This window comes from Cimex lectularius, unplaced genomic scaffold (assembly GCF_000648675.2).
Source record: "Cimex lectularius strain Harlan isolate CLEC.00 unplaced genomic scaffold, Clec_2.1 scaffold5, whole genome shotgun sequence".
In the NCBI taxonomy this organism is placed as follows: Eukaryota; Metazoa; Arthropoda; class Insecta; order Hemiptera; family Cimicidae; genus Cimex; species Cimex lectularius.
Genome location: NW_019392993.1, coordinates 2,076,157 through 2,096,615, shown reverse-complemented (window position 1 = coordinate 2,096,615; position 20,459 = coordinate 2,076,157). Strand labels below are relative to the sequence as shown.

The window sequence follows — 20,459 nt, the reverse complement described above, 5'->3', positions numbered from 1 at the left end:
TTGGATATAAAAATATATTTTGCATTGTATAAATTCACTTTTCCACATCCTAAATGTATTTGTTAAATGTAAACAATGTTTGTAAATCCCAGGCCCTGAAGATGATCTCAATAAAGATCGAAACGTTGGCAAGATAAAGAAAATGTTTTTCTGAAACCTACATCACACCAGACCGCATCTCACGATTTCTGAATAATTATATACACATATATAACATAGGACGTTTAAGGGCTGACCAACAGCTGAGGTCATCGCCGGTCCTCTGCGTGTTTTCACCTCTTTTTCTGATCTTTCGCGCGCATTTTTCAACCTGCAACCATTTGAGCGCGTCGATCTATAGCGTACTCTCTGGTCTTGTATCAAACCTAAGTTGATATCCTATAAGGCTGGTCTCTCATTCGTATTTCAGGTTATCAAGTACATATTGGACACAAAACATACAACACATATAAACATCACCACCCTACACAAACATTGAAGTCTGGTCACATTCGCTCTTTCCTCTTTCTCGTGGCGGGGTTAAACAACCCCTGTAGATTGAAAGAAAATATCTTGAAAAAAATGATATTTAAAAAAAGTCTTTTCGCGATAAAATAATTAAACGATTCAATTCCGATGCCTTTCTTTTTACCTTGGAATAAATTTTGAAATCGTTGGAAGACTTTATCACTTGATATTATGGTGCGATCTCTAAAAGGAAATGATTTTTTTTAAACTTTTAATCCCCATGAAATGCATAATAACCGAAAAAGATGCTGTATTTTACAAAAAACAGACTTGGAGAAAAGGACTCACAAAGTAATCGTTATTTTTCAGCGAAAGTTAAATGGTATCTTTACCTTAATAATTGCTTTCAGTTAGTGTAACGGGAGCATTTTTATTATGGGACAGTCCATAGAAAAGGATCCTCCTTCAATTCTGTCAACTTCTTTGAGTTATTTTGTCAAATCAGCCTTTAGAAACGGTTGATCGGGTCGAATAGTCGCTGCAAACTGGATCTAAAGATTCTATGACAGATCGTTTGACTTTATCTCGGGGCTGAAGGAAAGCCACAAAAATGATCACTTTAAATATTTACTTTTTTTATTCTCTAAGGGACCTGAGAGTTGAGTATCGAGACTGGCATAAACGCAATCTGTTTAAGTGGGAATTTGCTCTTCTTATTCCTTGAGGTGACCTTCTCTGCTATCTCTTGAGTGGTATGTATATTTTATATTAAAGCTTTAAGTCAGTTGAAAAATTTATTTTTATAAACTGGGCGATCCACTTCTGGCACAAGGATGCACACCCACTGGTTCTTAACAGTGTACTCTTGTAGATTTTATGACTAGTGCATTTTAAGCAGAAAAAATGGAATGTTTCTTACAAGTTATCCGAAAATAGCTTCAATGAAAGTAGGCTGTAATTCTTGTTAAGCATAATAGTGAACAATGTCAGACTTGACACTAGATTTTTTCTGTAATTTTCACTCAAACATTTTGTAAATTCAAGTTTATTTTGATATTAATACGCAGGCCGGAACTAAGGGGAGTGACTCCCTCACGTTGCATACCGCCTTAATTGAACTCTTTTGTCCAGTCGCATTTACTGGTTTCCCCTTTTGAGAATTGCCTGGCATTCAATGGTTATTTAACCGGCACTAGTTCCGGGAAACCAATTTGGCAAATTATGCCCGATTTCCAAACCTGGATAGAGAAACCTTGCACGATAAGTGGCGGTGGACAAATAATACCAACGTTTGGCGTTTATTCCTAATGGGCAAAACACAATAATCATCATTTCGTCGTGTCGGCGATGAAGTGTACTTTAACATATAAGAATAACTCAAAAACTAAAATATCGGTCTAAAATTATCAAAATGAGCTGGGACCTTGTCTTTTTTACTATTTGATATAACCCGATCCGTTTAATTATCCTGCCAGTGGTCGTGTTATGTTTTGTGTTTAGTTTCAATGGCTAACAACTGGAATAGTGGGATGAGGGTTTTTATTGGCGTGAAATCGAGTCTGCTATGTGACATACTTCTGATTCGGCCACGTTTCCATTACGCGTCGAGCTATTTTTTCGACTCTTTCATACACCTCCTCGGACGGCGCCCGGAATCTTCAGGTCGCGTGAATTATGGAAATTCGACCGGTTCCTTTCGTCGTAAATCTATGAATTTTTTATATAAGTATCGGTCGGTTCGCACGTAGGGTCGTAAAACGTATCCTCGGGGTAGAAAATTGCCAAGTATCTGCGCACTTACATCTCAATCGTCGCGTGGTTTTCTTTGTACATGTGTATCGGCACATTTCAATTTCTTAGGCCGTAAAACCTTAACGATCAGAGAGAAAGAGAAAGAGAGAGAGGAGAGAAAAAATAAGAGTTCGATGTGAGATCCGAGGCGTGTTTGCAGGATTTACTACTGACAGCTCTACTTTTTACCTTCATCTCTAGTGAAGCGGAATCGTCGATGCTTTTGAAAAGAGAGGAAGTGAAGGAGAAAAAAGATAGGTTTGAAATACATAGCAATTGCTCTGAAAGATAGCTTTACTTCTGAAATCAAAGAAATGAAGAAAACAACCTCACATCTTCACGAGAAAATTCTCAAGTTTTTATTTCGACTATTAGTAGAAAGCAAGTTTCATAATTTCCTACCGGCTTATATTGTTTAATAGCAATTTAATAGCTTTTTATGGAAGGTTTTAAAAGTTTAGGAGTTATTTCCTGCAAACAAATATTATGTAAATTTAAATTGTTTTAAATTACATTTAGTTGATATTTACAACTATAAATATTGTATTAAGTAAATATTTTCATGTATACTGAATTCTGGGGAAGTTTCCCAACATTTCTACACACTGAAACCTCGTCATTCTTCACTCAGTGAGAAGGTCTCGTGGCCACTTTCGCTTCGATCGTTTTGGAGATTTTCTTGTAGGGTTGGAAGTGACTTTCGTACTATTAGATTATTGTGGATATGTAGTTATCGATGAAAGATTTCATGGTGGGTTTTGATGAGATCATGTCCAAACGGATTTTTATATTAAAAGTTATCGTAGTTTGCAATGTTTCATTTTGATCGTGAGTTCGGTAGACTTTTTAATCATATATAACATCGGTTTGTTTCTTCATCCTCTGAGTCTTGTGGATTCCAAGTCATTGTAAGTAGTTTATCCATGAAAGTGTAAGGTCAGTGGAAGCCAAGGGTTCCATTCATACTCACTGGAGGACAGGTACTTTCACGCAGGGAAACTTTATCTGTACGCTTTTCTTGTGGTTTATTTTCATTCTCCACTTTGTGGAGGGGTGTCCAAATTACATGTAAGACCGCTGTACCATCATCGAATATATGTAGAAATGTTAACACGTGTATGAATATCTGTAGTGTGTATTGAAAAAAGAATTGGTCCAAGTATGCTCCTCCAAGGAACCCCGATTTAATGCGTATACAAAGTGAGAATTCAGTTTCCTGACGGACTCGGCAAAATCGGCCCGTCAGATAAGATCTCAGTATGAGATAGTACCTATGAGTGAGTCTTCAGTTTACAAAGCAAGCTCAAATGCCAGACTCTTTTCTCTCAGAATCTTTTTAAAAATTTGTTGTTTTCAACGATACGGATTTCGAGCTTATAGCTCATCATCAGGTTGAAAGAGTTCTACAATCACGTCTCTCAATATGGATCGCCAGATTGAACCCCCCCCCCCGGTCCCTTGGCAACGGAACGTTCCAATGAGAAGCTGGTTTTTAATGCCGCTCAATTAACAACATGCTAAACTAAACTAAAAGCGATAATTACAACACATTTATTATTATTATTACTATAATTTTGAATTGCGTTTTAACGGCTAAGGTCATTTCATGCCCTAGCATCCCTTCTATCTTAGTTTAGCTATATCCCTTCTGAGTGCTATAAAGCTCTGACTCCAAACATTCGTAAACTAATTTATCCTATTGCCATCCAAGTCTTTAATTTATCCTTTTAAAATTCTTAATTTGGAAGGCCAAATGTATGCAAAAATCTCATTTTAAATTACATATAAAATTTATTTCTGTTTTTAAAAAATTAGAATTTTGAATTTTTGTTCCATAATTTAAACATTTCCCATAGGCTTGTATGGCTAATAATAATAATAATGGAGACAGACTAACAACAGTCCTTATCATTTTATTCTTCCATTCAAATATGATAAATAAACTAATACTACATAACAATAATAAGAAACAAAACACAATAACACTTCTTTTTCTTTATCCTTTTTTTTTAGGGAGGTATCTTTCTTATTTAAATTGCGATTTAGGGCATTGCAGTTTATTACCCCGCAATTTGTATTTTCTTCCATTTCATTTTTCCGCTCCGGCAGCAAATATTATATTAATAAATACTGTAAGGAATTGATTATAAATTAGCTATTCAATTTTTTTAAATTATACATATATATAATATTTGAATACAATATTTATTTATTCTATTTTTTATTTATTTATTTATTTATATTTATTTATTTATTTTATTTAATTTTTGTTTATTTTTGATTTTTAATTTATTGATTTTATTTTATTTTTTTATATTATTTATTTATATATTTTTATTAATTAATAAAAAATAAAAATTAAAGTGATACCTTAATAATAGATTAGTAGATTAATGATAAAATTAAGAAAATTAAATTAATTAAATTGAATATTTTGTAGTCTGATATTATTTATGTAATATTTAAAATAGATCAAAATCTATTTAGTGCATTTATCTCCATGTTCAATTTCATATTTTTACATTTCAAATCTCTCAAACCACCCTTTGTTGAAACTATGCAGCAATGTTGTATTCAAATTTAAATTTAAATTGCGATTTGTTTCTTTTAGAGGTCCTTAATTCCAAAAATTTGTTCGATTCGTTAGAAAGCCTCTTTTAAATCAAGAAAGAACCCAAGCAATGCTGTGGAATCGAAACTGACGATCGGGAAAAAAATTAGAACTTTCAATCATGAGAAACAATCATGGTAGAAGTCGTTTTTCTAGAATTAGGGCAAGGATAGATAGGAGTCTAACGGGCCGATACGAACTAGAAAGATCAGCATGTTTATTTGGCTTATGAATCATAATATTTATAGAGAACTTGAAAAGGAAAATGCGTGGACGTACGCGTTGTATGTTAAGTAAAGTAAGCCTCCGTGGGGAATATTCTGTAATATTTATGTTGTAGTTAAATCATATCTATGTATAAATCATAGGTAGTTGTTTAATTATCTATAAACAATGAAACTAATAGCCTATATTTAACCCAGCTCTTTGAATAAATTATTTATTAGCAAAATAATTCATATTCATTATGATAGCAATGATAATTATACGAAAAGAGATTTAGAACTAAATACACTATCCTACCAAATTTTATGATATATTTACAAAAAAAATATATTGAAAAGTTAATTTAATTGGGAAACAGTTTGAATGCAAAACGTCTTAATCAGAAATTGAGGTTTTGGATATAACGTGTATAAATTTTATACTGCCACAGATTACTGTTTCGTTTAAAACTTAAGGCACGTAAAAATGGTTATAAATAAATGTTGACACAGGGTGACTCGAATTTATTGGTGATAAACACCCTTGTAACACGTTATGCCAGGTAGCTCGAAATGTACGGTTAAGCAGGCTCTTCTGTAAACAGCGAAAAGAAATTTCAACCGGTAGCCGGTCCTATATTTCATCTCGGACCGTCCTCCACGCGATTTATCATCCCGCGAGTCCAGTTGCAACTGCACCGGTCTTTCTGGGACGTAGAGCCGAAAAGGGGCGCCAATTAATGGTCCACGTATATAAATAACCGACTGGAAATAAATCCGATCGAGTGGGATAGACGGAGAATAAGAAAGAGAGGGAATTTAAGGCTAAGAGTCACTTTCCAACTTGTCCACAGACGGGACACAAAGGGTTTTTCTCTCTTTCCAGCAACCCAATTGTCGATTAAGTGTGACATATCGGGCCCTTCCGACGTTCACCTGACGCCCCCATTCTTCGTTAACAGTGTGACGTTCGATTGACCATTCGTTGAAAACGTTTATTAAAAAAATGATGGTGATTGTGACGTTCGGTTGAATGTCCTGCGAGTGGTTGAACTCATATCCTCCGTTTGACCACCTCTGGATCCGCTTGTTCTAGATCTATTTTTTCCATATGAGAACTAAAATAATGCAATTGTGTTAAAGATTCTTACTTATCGAAAGTCAATAGGTCAATATCAACATTTGATAAGTACTATTTATAAAATCTTTCTTAAGACACTAACTCTAAGAGTATTTAAAAAAATCGAATAAATACAAAAGAATATTGAATCTTTTCTTAAAAAGTAAACTTTAAAGATTTTCATGTTTTTTTCTGAATAAATGCTTAGTTACAAGGTTTAAAGTTTGAAATACATAAGTAGCATTAAATATTCAAAATGGTTTAATGCACATGATATTGAATTTTTTACTTGTTTTATGTGAGTGTTGAATAAATATTTATTTAAGGCCTCAGAATTTGAGATTTATGTCTTATAGTATTATGAAAGTTTTATAGTCGGTTTGAACCTTATTCAATGGTTACTTACTACTAAATACAGATATATACTGAACATTATTTTTTATATGTTTTCTGAGCAAATGCTTAGTCAGGAAGGCCATTTGAGATTTATGTTTAAGTGGAATGAAGTATACATGTATAAAATCGTCCATAAAGAGTTTATAGTTGGATTAATCCCAACTCAGGGGTAATTACTAAGTTTACTAACATACCCAGAAATACTAGAAATTATTGCCTTTTTTATTTGTTTTTCTGAATAAAAGCTTAGTTAAAAAGGCCACAGTATTTGACGTTTATGTTTAACTTGAATGAAGTATACATTTATAAATATGTCCTTAAAGGGTGTAGTTGGATTGACACCAAATCAATTTACAAAGACTAAAAATACAAAACTATAGGACTTTTTTTTCACCACTGTCCACAATACTTATTTGATTGTCGGCCGAATTTAGGATACGACGCCAGTCATAAAGTTAAATTTCATTTCGTCACTTCCTTTCTGCAACAATTCTGTCTCAAAAGAATTGTTTTTCTGAAAAATCCTTTTTTTTCTTAACATTGGCGTGTTATATCTAAAATTATTAGTCATTTTCTGTTTTTATTTGTCTAAAATCACGGATCAAATCGTGGGCAGAGAAACAAAAACAAAAATATTATTTGACTACATTCTGTATCGTCGTTCAAAGATGAATACTTCCAGTCGAGATTTTAGCATTGAAATTATAAAAAAATACCACTGATTATTTAAACAGGATGTACGATTATAACAGAGTAAGAAAGATATTTTTTAAATTAAGTTACAATTATGCATGGGCGAATAATGATATATGTTGTTAACGAAGTGCATGAAAAAACCCAATAACTTACTCTTCGTTCTTTCGAAAATCAAGATCAAATCGTGGAAAGTGAAAAAAGGATTATTTGATTAAATTCAACACCATCAAATACGTGTGGTGATTAGTGACCGTTAGTCGATAATTATTCAGAAATCGTGAGATGCGGTCTGGTGTGATGTAGGTTTCAGAAAAACATTTTCTTTATCGTGCCCACGTTCGATCTTTATTGAGATCATCTTCAGGGCTCAAAGTGTTTGTCTTCCGTGTAATTGTGCCATTCTTGCGTGTCGTGTTGAGAGTGCCACAATTATGGAGAGAATGGCACAATATACAGAAGACAACACTTTGAGCCCTGAAGATAATCTCAGTAAAGATCGAAACGTTGCACGATAATGAAAATGTTTTTCTGAAACCTACATCACACCAGACCGCATCTCACGATTTCTGAATAATTATCATCAAATACTTCAAAGTTTAGTTAACAATGCCTCAGTGTTTGAAATTTTTATCTAAGTGGTATGAAATTAACAATTATAAAAAAATCTTTAAAGAGTTTATACTTAGACTGACAATAAATAAAGAGTTTGTGTTTCTGCAACTTTTCTGCTATAGTTATCCATGAAGATGTATTATCTCTAAATTCTTTTCATCTCTGCTATGGTATATTTATTATACATTGTTTTATCTAGTTTTTATCGATGGTAATACCGTGGAAATAAAACCCAATGAAGTCAACAATACTATTATATTGTATATACGTTTACTTAATTGTCCAATTTACGACTATTTCTCTATGTTTTCAACTATGACTTCCAATGTAATTTCCAGTTGAGTAAGGTGTGCCGTGCAATTTTAACATAGTTATCTTTGTACGTCTTAATTTGTTTTTTCGAATCTGTCCTTGGTTTGGTGCCAGTTTGCACAGTGTATTTGTTGACTCCGAAACAAAGCAGTTTTAATTATTGACTGTTGAATAGAGTTTAATGAGTTTATACGACAAATGTCTTAATTGCGTACACCATCGCCTTCCTTGTTTTGCAAATGTGATTATTTCCAAGGTTTTTATTTTATTGTTTTAAACCTATGAGTGCATTTCGTGACGTGGGGGGTGTCCTCCGAGTTGTATAATTCTGTGATTGAGATTATTTTATTAGTGTACTACGCTGAAAATATACTTTTAAAAATTTGTATTATGGTACTTTTGCAAATATTCAAACTTTCAGGAAAAAAGTTGTTTATGTAAACAAATTGTAATGTAATTAGCGGTACGGGAGCTGAATCCCAAGACTGAACTGACGGTAAACCTTGGTAAGTATGCTACAGTTTTCCAGTCTGAAATCATAGCGATTGGACAATGCGCCAGAGAAATAAAAAGGCTAGGAATGTAAGCACATTCCCAGAAGATAGCCATTTTCTCTGACAGCCAGGCAGCACTCAGGACCCTAGCTTCATTCGATGCGAAAGCAAAGGCAAAGGGTGTTTGGAACTGCATGGAGGCACTGACGGAACGAAGAAAGCTGTCTGAAGTCAGCGACACTAACGACATGATCCTGGTATGGGTCCCTGGACAGTCCGGGCTTAGAGGCAACGAAAAGGTTGACATGTTGGCCAAAAAGGGAGCCAACAACTCTTTTGGCCCAGAATTCTACTGCGGCCTAGCAACCTGCCACAAAAGAGGTTACATCTTAAAATGGATTCTTAATGACTCCAAAACCTGGCGGAACAATACCACAGGTATGAGGCACGCGAAAAGATTCACAGAAGGACCATCCGCAAAACTTACAAAAGAATCACTGGAAGGCAACTGCAACAGAACCAGGATTCTTGTCGGACACCTGACAGGGCACTGCCACTTAAGAAATAACACACCGGATCGGAGTACAGACAGGAGAAACACCGTGCAGATACTGCCATGAAGAAGAGGAGACCGCAGAACACATTTTATGTTTCTGTGAAGGTCTATGTAGGTGCAGGTTCTTGCAAATAGGACAAGAAAAACCACAAGCAAGATCCTACACCAAGGAACCGCTGGCAAAGCTGTTAATAACCTGAAGCTGCCTAGTGAGTTATAAAAAAAAAAAAACAGGGGAGTACAATAGATCAATTCAGGTCTAGGTGCAGTAGGCCTTGTGGCCGTCTCTTTTATCCCTATCCCCCCATCCCTAGCATTAACATCTCGTTAACAAAAACAACCGGCAATTAATAATAGTAAAATTAGTCATGTAAACTGTCATATTAAACTATCATTAATGGTAATTAAACAACCACATAAAAATCGTAAGCATGATTTGTGCGTGGTGTGCATCTGAACCCAGACAAACCTTTGTTATGAGGGGTTGGTTGGAAATGTATCTTCTTTAGGGTATTGCCAAATTTTAAAAAACACACTCGTGTATAGCGTAGATCTTGGGCATTAGATAATGTTAAAAGCATTCTGTTATTTTTCCAAGGTTGTAACCGTCTTACCTTCCGATATGAGCCGTTCTCTGATCTCCCATGCGAATATCGTCGGGTTCTCCCTTTTGTACTGTTCGATTTTTGAGACGACGGCCGGCGTCGCCACTTTCGGTTTACTCCCGCCGATTAATCCTGGAGGCCTCAGTGTGCCTGGAAAAAAACAAATGGATCATAAAATAAATTCAATTCTGGTAAAAGTTAACCATTCAAAGAATAGATAAAGACGATTTTAATTAAACACTGATGCGATTTATAACGGTCAGACTTAGAAATTGTTCAAAATTAATGCCTTTTTAAATATACGTATTTAATCGGTTGTAATTTAAACGGGTCTGATCCTCCTGATTAATTTTCGTTCAGGATTGACAGGCGATAATTAAACCATGATTTAAACGGTGGAATAATTTATAAGGACGTTCCGTGTTTCATTCATGAAATTCTACGACGAAGAAGCGGAAAAATAAACCTCCCAAGGTGTACATTGTTGTTCATTAGATGACAGAGCAATAAATTAAGTGAAAAATCATAGTGGATATTAAAACAACGAAAAAAAGAAGAATTAAAAAAAAAGGTAAATACATCCTAATTACGAGGGATATTATTACGTCGACGGATTGTAACTTATTTTCTGATGAATAGTTTACATCCTGGCTTTACCGGATGTGTCAGAACGGTGTGTTTTAATTAATATAAAGTGTTGATTAAAACAGCCGGATGTGATCAATTAGAAAGTCTTAAATGTTTCTTATCTTAATTTTTATATGTATCCGAAATATCGTCGGCGTCCATTTTTATACATATTTACTTTAATTTCACGTTAAAAAAATACAATTCAATTAAAGTTTTGCATAATTTTGTGATATTTTATTTAGGCCTGCTAGGCGATAAATGAGTAGATATCCTGGTTAGCCTATTCTTGAATTTGAATTTTGGAACATCCTTCACTACAGGATAGAAGAAGGTCAAGACGTAAAATGGTACCAAGCAAACAAAGCCAGAGAGCATATAAACTAACAAGTCCTAAGTGTATTTTGTAATATATTTTTTACCTTGATTTTAATGTATACTCCGACAAAAAAAAAATCGGATACTCAAATTTTGTTGTTTATTTCTAGCTAATATTATGATGGTTTGAAAGAAAATTTACCGAAACATCGGCACATCATTGAGTGTAGAATGAACTTAACTAACAATTTATTAACGGGTTGTGCTCATAATAATGCAATCAGAGCGAAACTACTAACAAAAATTGTTAACTAAATTTGAAACAATCAATAAATGATTTTCCTGTGTTTAGGAGAATTTTCTTTCAAACCATTATAATTAAATTTTTTTATTAAAACTCATGAATTTCCGATCTCGTTTAATTTTGCTTACGTTAAAATAAGTATGTCGTAATTAACATAACGAAAAAAGAACATAAAGTTTGAAACCAACAACAAAATACGTCCGGTGTACGTTTTTTCTCTGAGATTTAGTAAGCAACAATTGTTATATTGTTTCAAAAATAAAGTTCAATTAACTTTTTAATGAAGTTTTTGTGTGAGACATTTTGTTGATGTATGCGAGATGTTAAACAAATAATTAAGTCTCATATGAGATACCATAGACATATTTAATTTAGTTTAACTATTTAAAAAATACAATTAGATTTTTTAATGAGTTTTTTGTTAAATTTTCTTGAAATATGCGATCATCCCTTTACATATCTGGTATTCGTATACATAGATATTAATACTTAAATATGACGAAACGGCTTAAAGTGCTTGACATACCAAACCGACGTTCAGAATTGGATGATCTGGAACGACCGAACTCACAACCGCCTAAACCTCATCGAGAAATTCACAATTATACCTTCTCTTTTGATGTTAGGGTATTAATTTATATATCAAATTAGTGATAAGTAATCAAGGCGTTTGGCCTGAAAATTCAAAAATATCCAACTTTCCCCCCAAAAAATCAAATATATATATAATTTATCTAGGATATTTACAATAATTTTCTTATTGGCAAATCCAATTTCTATCCATTGTGTTGTTTGTTTGCTTTGTTGTTTCATATCATATATATAAAAAGATTATCATAATCAGGGTTAGAATAAAGAAATTATATAGTAGTTAAGACCTCTGAAAAATTCAGTTTTTCAACTGTTACCACCGTGCAGATTTCAGGAAATCTAACAAATATAATTTTTTTGTTCAAGGCTGGACATTAATTTCCGTCCACAATTGAGTAATTTATTAATGTTGTTTCATATGTTATAAGACAGGAAGGACTATTAGAATTAGCCTTACCATATAATAATTATGTAGTTAAACAAGTTAAGACTTCTGAAAAATTCAATTTGTCTACTGCCTTCTTTTTCGAATAAACAAGATTTTGGGACACAGAAGACTTCTGATGAAATGATGAACGCTGATGAAAATTTTCAAATGAAAAAATACTGTTTAGTGACCGTCAATTAATGATTATTTAGAGACCGTGAGATGCGGTCTGGTGTGATGTAGGTTTAGAAAAACGTTTTGCTTAGTGTGTCAACGTTTCGATCTTTACTGAGATCGTCTTCAGGGCCTGGGATTTATAAATATTTTTTAAATTATACAAATACATGTAAGATGTGAAAATGAATTTTATACAGTGGTATACACAATATAGAAATTTTTATTGTAGTTTAATCAAAGTCCATTATAGTTCGTGGTCCGATTGACCAATTAACATTTTGGTTAATTTCAATTAATTAATATTTATGAAAGGTATTGGTTAAGTAAAAAAGTCAGTGTCACGAGCGGGATTCGAACTCACGACCTTCGGCTAAATACGCCGCTACTCTACAAATTCAACAAAAATAACAATATAAGTGAGATGTTAATGTCTTTTTGTTTGTATATGTTTGATTGTGAAGGCGTGGGGATGGAAGTAGGGATAGAAATTAATTTTCAATGAGGAGTCTGCTTCTTTGAAGTGAATGGAAAAAAGGATAATGATCTCAATAAAGATCGGAACGTTGGCACTATAAAGAAATTCTTTTTCTAAAACTACATCACACCAGACCGCATCTCACGATATCTAAATAAACAAGAAAAAAGTTTGATTTTTGTGATTTGTTCTTCCTGGACTGTCTTTTGTCAATGCTGTGGCATGTCAGACTTCGACATTTTCCTATCTTCGGGAGTTTTTCATTACATTTTGTCTTAATGCTCCTTTTCATATTAAAACCACGACAAAACAAACATAATAACCCGACCAGGATGATTATAAAGGACGAAACTGCATGTTAATCATCCCGCAGATCCCAACGAGAAAAAAGTTTTTTTATGCTAGAATTTTAATCTATTGAGTATCTGTCAATAATAGACAAAGGAAAATGTTTTAAGTAATTTCATCCAATATACTAAGTTCTTAAATTGGCGATAGTTTGATTAAATTTTGTGATAATTTCCTATTAAGCTTATCTTTTGTTGTGCTATACCATTGTTATCACAGTCTTTACTTTATATAAGAGGTGATAGAACGAATAGGAAACTTTTAACTTTGTGAAGATGGCCAATGAGCAAACATTTTTTATTCGCAAGTCAACCATCCTCAGATCCCTCTGCGGACAATGGATTAGAAAGCGAGTTGCGAGTGTTCGGACTCTATGGATTTCTCCCCGGCTGGAGCCTCCAGGAGCCCCTCCCCTGGCCGCCGTCGCTCGACCCTCCTGGAAAGTATGTGGATTGGCGTAAACGGCAACCGGTCAAACCCCCACCATTTGAAAAGGGTGGGCAGCCATATTGTCTCACACCCCCGCAGACACCCCCTTCCGCAAAGTGAATAATTGATTCTCGGGGGTGAGTCGTCCTAGGCCTGAATTAACAAAGGGCCCAACCCTACGACTCCCGGCCCTTTCCCCAAATTCAACGAACCAATAACGGTTATTACTCTTTGCGGAATAACTCATCACCGAGACGGAAACCCGACATTTGACCTGTTCAGTTCGTTTTTCCCTTATTTCTGTCTTGCTTATAAGGTCAGCCTTCCATTCTTTCATTACAATTTGAAGAGCTTCCCAGTCTTTCTTTCGAGTATAGATGATTCGTCTATACACCCGAATAACAGGTACTAACCTAGGTGGGCGAACAGTTTATCCTCCCTTATCAGGGAACATTACTCATATAGGATGTTCTGTAGATTTTGCAATTTTCAGCACAGGTATTAGCTCCATTTTGGGGACAATTAAATTCCTCTCTGCTATTATTTGCATGATCTGATGGTATTACAGCATTTTATTATTATTATCACCTGTGTTAGCCGGTGCTATCTCCATATTATTTACTGATCGTAATTTAATTACCTCTTTCTTCGATCCATTTGGACACTCAATCGTGGAAGAGGATCCTATTCTGTACCAACATTTATTCTGATTTTTTGATCATCCTGAAGTATACCAGTTCTACCAGGATTCAGTCTAATTTCCCATATTATTAGAAAAGAAAGAGGTAAAAACGAAACTTTTGGATCATTAGGGATAATTTATGCTATATTGGCAATTGGAATTCTTGGAATTCTATATAGAATTGTATACCGTACCCTTACCTTCCTTGGGCCTCCTCCCCTCACAGGGCGAGAACGAAGGAAGGCGTTGTACCCCAGGACCCAAAATTAGAAGCAAAACTAGATTAGAGGCCGAGGTCCGCCGGTATTGGGTCTCCCTAAGGTACAGCGGGGTGGTGGAGGGGAAAAAAAAGGATTTATTGTATGAGCGCATCATATATTCACAGTGGTAATAGATGTTGATAATCGAGCATATTTTACTTCTGCGACTATAGTCATCACAGTTCCCACCGGATTCGAAATTTTTAGCTGGTTAGCCTCCCTTCACGGTTGTAAAATAAACTTTTCCTCTTCAATTGTATGAGCCATAGGATTTGTCTATTTACTATTGGGGGTATAACAGTGATTACAAAAACAGTAAAGCAGTTACTTACAGTGATGAATATCGTGTACCGACGCCCCAGATTTGTTTTTAGTTTAATCAATTGTATATTTTTATGATAGCATGTTAAGTTAAAGTATGAATAATTTTTAAAAATGGTTACTACTCTATGAAAACGGTGTGTATTGCAACGATGTCAATATGTTCTCTCGATACGGAATAATGGCCGTTTAGCCATAATCAATATGGCCAAACTCACGGTTGACAGTCTCCTTGCGGTTCGAAATTGTCCTCTGTCGTGCGTCGGGTCAATTAGGTCCCGGCACCAGATGGTAAGACTCGACCACGTACCGTTTGAATGATTTAGGGGCTCGCTTCTGTAGAAAAAGCCTCTTTCTTACCAGTTCAGCGGGTTTCGCGTATCGAGGAAGATGCCTCGAGTTTCAGGCCGACCGTCAAATAACAGCATCGGCCTTTGGATACAAATTAAAGCTTAAGACACAAAATAAGTACGAACCACAGGATGCACCTTTATTCAAAGGTAACGAGGTAATGGGACTTCGCAACCAGCATTTACTCACCCAATATCAAGTCCAATTTGTTGGATTGTCACGCGAGAGAAGGCAACTCGTTCGGGGAACAGTTATACTTTAGGGACAAATGATTTGGTCGGGACGACATATGCCTTGACACACCTTTGTCCGCAGGTGACTCTTTCATTCCAATAAGGCCGATGCTTAGTCACGACACATTTTTTTTAATATCAAATACACTCCAATATCGAAATATTTTAAATTGCCTTCAAACGATCCCTTACAATTGTATCAACCCTAAGGTAATTTCACATTGAATAATTGAACCGATAGAAAAGAAATCGATAGTTTTAGAACTTGTCTTTACCCCATCTGTACATGTAATCAATTATATTAAATTAATAAGCTTAACGGAGAAGTTTGTAGGTATCCAGTTAGTTAATTGAAGGGTAGGCCGTCCGGTCCGACGTGCTTGAATAATTGACCCTTCGATTTGCACGGAACAGTGGCGAGTAAACCACCTAAAGGTTGGCAATTAATGCAAACAAATCGAATAATTGACTCAAGCGTTTTCACAATCAATGTTAATAACGACGTCGTTAATCGGTAATTAACGTGCCCACGTAATTTTATAATCTATTGCATGATATTCCTGACATAGGGATCCATTACACCGTATAAATATTAAAAGTTCAATTTATTTTTATAATTTGCTAACACGAATTTTCATTGAATTCGACAAATAAAATTTCTTGCGATGCAACTATGTATGTATGTATTGGAATAAACCCATTAAATATACTACTATTTTAGTAATAAAACAAACAGTGGAATATCAGTCAAAACGACAAATTTCTGTTTTTTCCATTGATCAATAATGATTAAATTATCAATAGACTCATAAAAATAATAGAAATTTATAAATGAATTAATTATTATTTTGTTTAACTGTCATTTTTATTTTGCTCATAGAACGCTTGTTATTCATTCAACTATTGAACAGACATCTAGTCTCATTGGATGTGCTATAAATTGTTGTTGGGGATTAAAAAAAAATGCTTTTGCTGCTATGACACTCATCATTTCTTGAAACGGAAGCGATTATTTTTCAAAACTTATAATTTCGTCAGCACCGATCATTTTAGTCTGTCGATCCTCGTTGGGTTCGTCGGTATTTCACCATCCTCAGTGTGTCTTATACCAAACCAAACGATCGGCAGGCCTGGATAATCAGAAACGACCGAACTTCATCGGGTTTGGAACCGAACAAAGATAACTCGTATTCAAGCACCTCATAAAAATGACTTTACATAAATCACCGAGTCACAATTAATATGGCGAAAGCTGCAAATTATAGGAGATCCTCCGCAAATCACCTGGTATGAAATCTCAAGATTTAAAACTTTACTATAGGGAGTAGCGCGCAAAAATTTTGCACAAAATAATGTCTGAATGTCGTTCTACTTTTATAGTTTCACAAATATACAAAATAGTCAAAATCAAAGTGAAAATAGGACAAATACAATTTAAAAAAAATATTGTTTTATTGGGATAAATTAGTATCTCTTACTTCAACGCCTTCAACATTTTTAAAATTGTTGATTAAGAATTATGAACTGTGAGGTTTTAAAGTTAAATCACATATTCAATTCAATTTGGCAGGGATATAAGCAAGAGGAGAATCCGTTCCATACCTTCTGATGATGACCAAAAGCGAAAACGTGTCTGACAGGCTAGAATAACCACGGTTGCAATTGCTATCATTTTAAGTCTAAACTTTAACTTGTTTTCTGAACACGAAATCTAAACCTACATACAATCAATCAATTTTATTAATGTCAATTTAGCCCTAGGTCGAAACGAATACAACTTTTAAACCTAAGCACAGTCACATTCTTAGTACAATCATTGTACATTCTTTCATGTTTACATTTCATTCAGACTATTCGTTGTTCTTCCATCACCCCTTTACACATACCATTAAACTAATCTAATTGAGGTTCGATACAGTATACATTATTCCATCCGCCCTCTCACACAAAATATTCGCGCTAATAAATACATTCACTAACAATATATTCGGAAGGAAAACCAAAAATCGAATTTTCATATCGGGCCCTATATGTGGAGCCAAGGAATTATATCAGATCGAATAATCCTTCTCTATATGCCAGACACATACTTGCTTTGGGATAAAATTATGTTCCCTGTTCGCATGCCGATTCTAATTCGCGTTTGATCCCTCTCATTCGATGCTGAACTTTTGATACGTGAGAACTCCTCCGCCTATCCGGCCCATCGATATTTCCAGTTCTCTTTTTTGTTTGTTTTCAATTGCATTTTCAGCGTCAGATCGCGATGGTCAGGCCTGGAGGTTAGGACGGACCTTCCTCGACTACAGTTTCGTTACCCATTTTTAATATAATTGTAAAAACTTATGTTTGTATACACTATATTTAAAAAAACGCAAAATTTGCAAGTTCGTAGTTTTATTCATTGCCTGTAAAATTTGGTCCGTCTATTCTCGCTTTTCCTTTCGCTTTTTTAACAGATCCAGTGGATGTATTTACTATATTTAATAGAATATTATTAGCATTAATGAAGGATCAAAAGTGAAATTATGCTATATAAATCGACTTGTATCAAATAATCGTTTATCTGAGGTTTTGTTAATGTTAACAATCGACACGGTCAGTTAGGCCTGTTAATTGCGAACGGTCCAACGTTGTCGCCCGGTGGCCAGAAGGTCTTAATTACATGGCCATTATCCGTTTATTGATTACTACTTGTATTGCGACAGCGTTTTAAATTGTAGCCCGTGCACATGTTAACGTGGGCAAACTTTACAGTCGGATCCTGTGGACATTTTGTACTTTTAAAGTACGAAGCCCAAACGGCTTTCGTGCTTAATTTAAAAACAAACGGAGTACGAGATATCATCGTAACAGCTGCATCGATTTGTTCCCATTTAAAGTAGCATTGTTTTTGTTTTTTAATCAGTCAGCTTGTTCTCTCCCGGATTCCGCATGCATGGACTGAAAGGTATTTATTAGGAATGCTGATAAAAATAACGAGACTGAATAAAAACTGACTAGCAGGTGTCTCCGAACGAGCGATCATTTGTTCGTCGACGAAGAAAAGAAAAAACAACCCTTTTTTGGATTTGTTTAAATTTTGATCACTTTGATATCACACAATGAGTAAGAGTAATTATCTTGAACAAGAACTAATTTGATAATCCGACTATATTAAACAACTGGAAGATCAGCCAATGTTATATATATCGTTACTAAACATTATTTTTTTAATCTTCTTTTTGTATTCTTCTTTTTTCGATGCAATAAGTAATAATAAATAATAAAATGGAAACATGAACAGCACTATCCAGTGGGGGCTTCATCCTATCAGATCGATATCAAGTAGGTGTCGCGGGGCCACGGCGCTTCAGTCTTATATGAGGGTTATAAGTAACGTGATGTATGATGGGTTTTTGACGGAGGGTTCGAATGATTGGATAGTTTGGGATGGAACCTTTGGTAGCGGGATTGGGTTAGATGAGTAACAAATGGAACATTTAGGTCGGTTTGGATGGTGTTATTGGCAACATAGACCATTGTTCTGAGGACGTTAGGTTGGAGGTATTGGATTCGATTAAGGTTGGAACGCTGAGCAGTCTCATAGAGTTTATGTACGTTGTCCAAATGGGGACACAGTAAAGTTTTCGTTTGTTTGTCAGTGTTATTAAACCAACTTCGCTTTTTGCGCTTCAATATATTTATTATATTTTGCTTAACTGAAAGTCTTTTTGTGTTCTGTTTGTTCTTCTTCTTTCAAAAGAAGTGATTAATTATTGTAAGCAGTTGGAGTTATTTACTCACGTCCTTGGAGATCAGCAGTGTTAACTCAATTGGTTGGGAAAAAAGATCGGTAGGAAAATAAAAACGGTAGGTGCAATTGCTATCTAGTTTATAATAGATAATGCAAGTTTAGCGATGTAAATTGTTATTTGTCGATATATTGACCCGACGTGTGTGCGATAACAGTTCTCGCCATTAGAAACAATTTGGGTGAAATGAAAAATTCATAAATTTGATCTCTCGATAGCCCTCATAAATCTACATTACACATAGATGAATTATCAAGGATGGTGGTCTAAGGGCCGTTAACGGCCGATTATCCTACACGGAATCTCCAGTCGATTTCGGGTATAAAATTTGGATTTAATGGACATAAAGTTATGATGCAGGCTTACCTAAAAGTTTGGTGACAGCGCCCTGTTGGTGGGATAAAAGGTCGTAATGTCTGAACCTCGAAAGCTCGAGTAGCCTCTGTTGGTGGGTTACGAGAGATGCGAGGGGTTGCTGCGTCGCCGCCAGGGCGTACAGCTCTCTTAAAGTACTCGCGGAGCCCGCTGTAGCTCCAGCCGCTGGAAAAAAAAATCAAAACGAAATTAATAAATAAAATTTTATTACTAGTTTACAGTGGAATAAGTTTTATTGAAAATGTTTTAGGCCAAATACTAAAATGGTGAACATCATTTCTCTTAAAAATATATAGACAGACCGATAAAGAAAAATATGCTTGGATATGTTCTAGTTAGATAGAGAACTGTAAAGAAAAACGGAGGAAGGGCAATACATAGATAGAGAAAGAGATGGAAATAGAGAGAGATAAACGTAGTGAAAAATAGTTACATAAATATAGGGAGAGAGAGTGGGACAGAGCAAGAAAATGCAAGAGAAAGAAAGAGAGAAACAGAGGATAGAACGGACGTTGGAACTGAGCGAACAAGAAAGATAGAAACGAAGGGAGAGGGAGATAGTGGGAGAGAAAGTTAAAGAGTAAGAGAGGTAGAAAGAAAAGAATGAGACGGAGTAATAGAGAGCGAGATAGAGAAGGGAGGATACAGATGAGAAGGAGTAAGAAAGAGGGAGTAAGAAATAAATGGAGGAAGCGACAGACAGTGAAAATGAAAGAAAAGAGAAAGAGAGGGTGAAAGAGAGCAAAATAAGTTTAAAAAGGCAATAAATTTGAAGTAAAAAAGAAAGAAAAGAGAAAATGAGAGAGAGAAAAAGAGGAAGAGAGAATGAGAAAGAGCGAAAGCGAGATATAAAGGAGAGAGAGAGAGAGAGAGAGAGAGAGAGAGAGAGAGAGAGAGAGAGTGA

General features: G+C 34.9%; 1 protein-coding gene across 1 annotated transcript in view; it reads right to left on the bottom strand.

Annotated features, from left to right (window-relative positions):
• Positions 1–20,459, bottom strand: part of LOC106666271 (paired box protein Pax-6-like) — an 89,394-nt gene that overhangs the window by 34,551 nt on the left and 34,384 nt on the right. Inside the window, exons 2-3 of the mRNA XM_014393353.2 lie at positions 19,547–19,720; positions 9,853–9,993 (exon numbers count right to left, since the gene is read on the bottom strand). Coding sequence (XP_014248839.1) covers positions 9,853–9,993; positions 19,547–19,720 — 315 coding nt within the window. The remainder of the gene's footprint in view (positions 1–9,852; positions 9,994–19,546; positions 19,721–20,459) is intronic.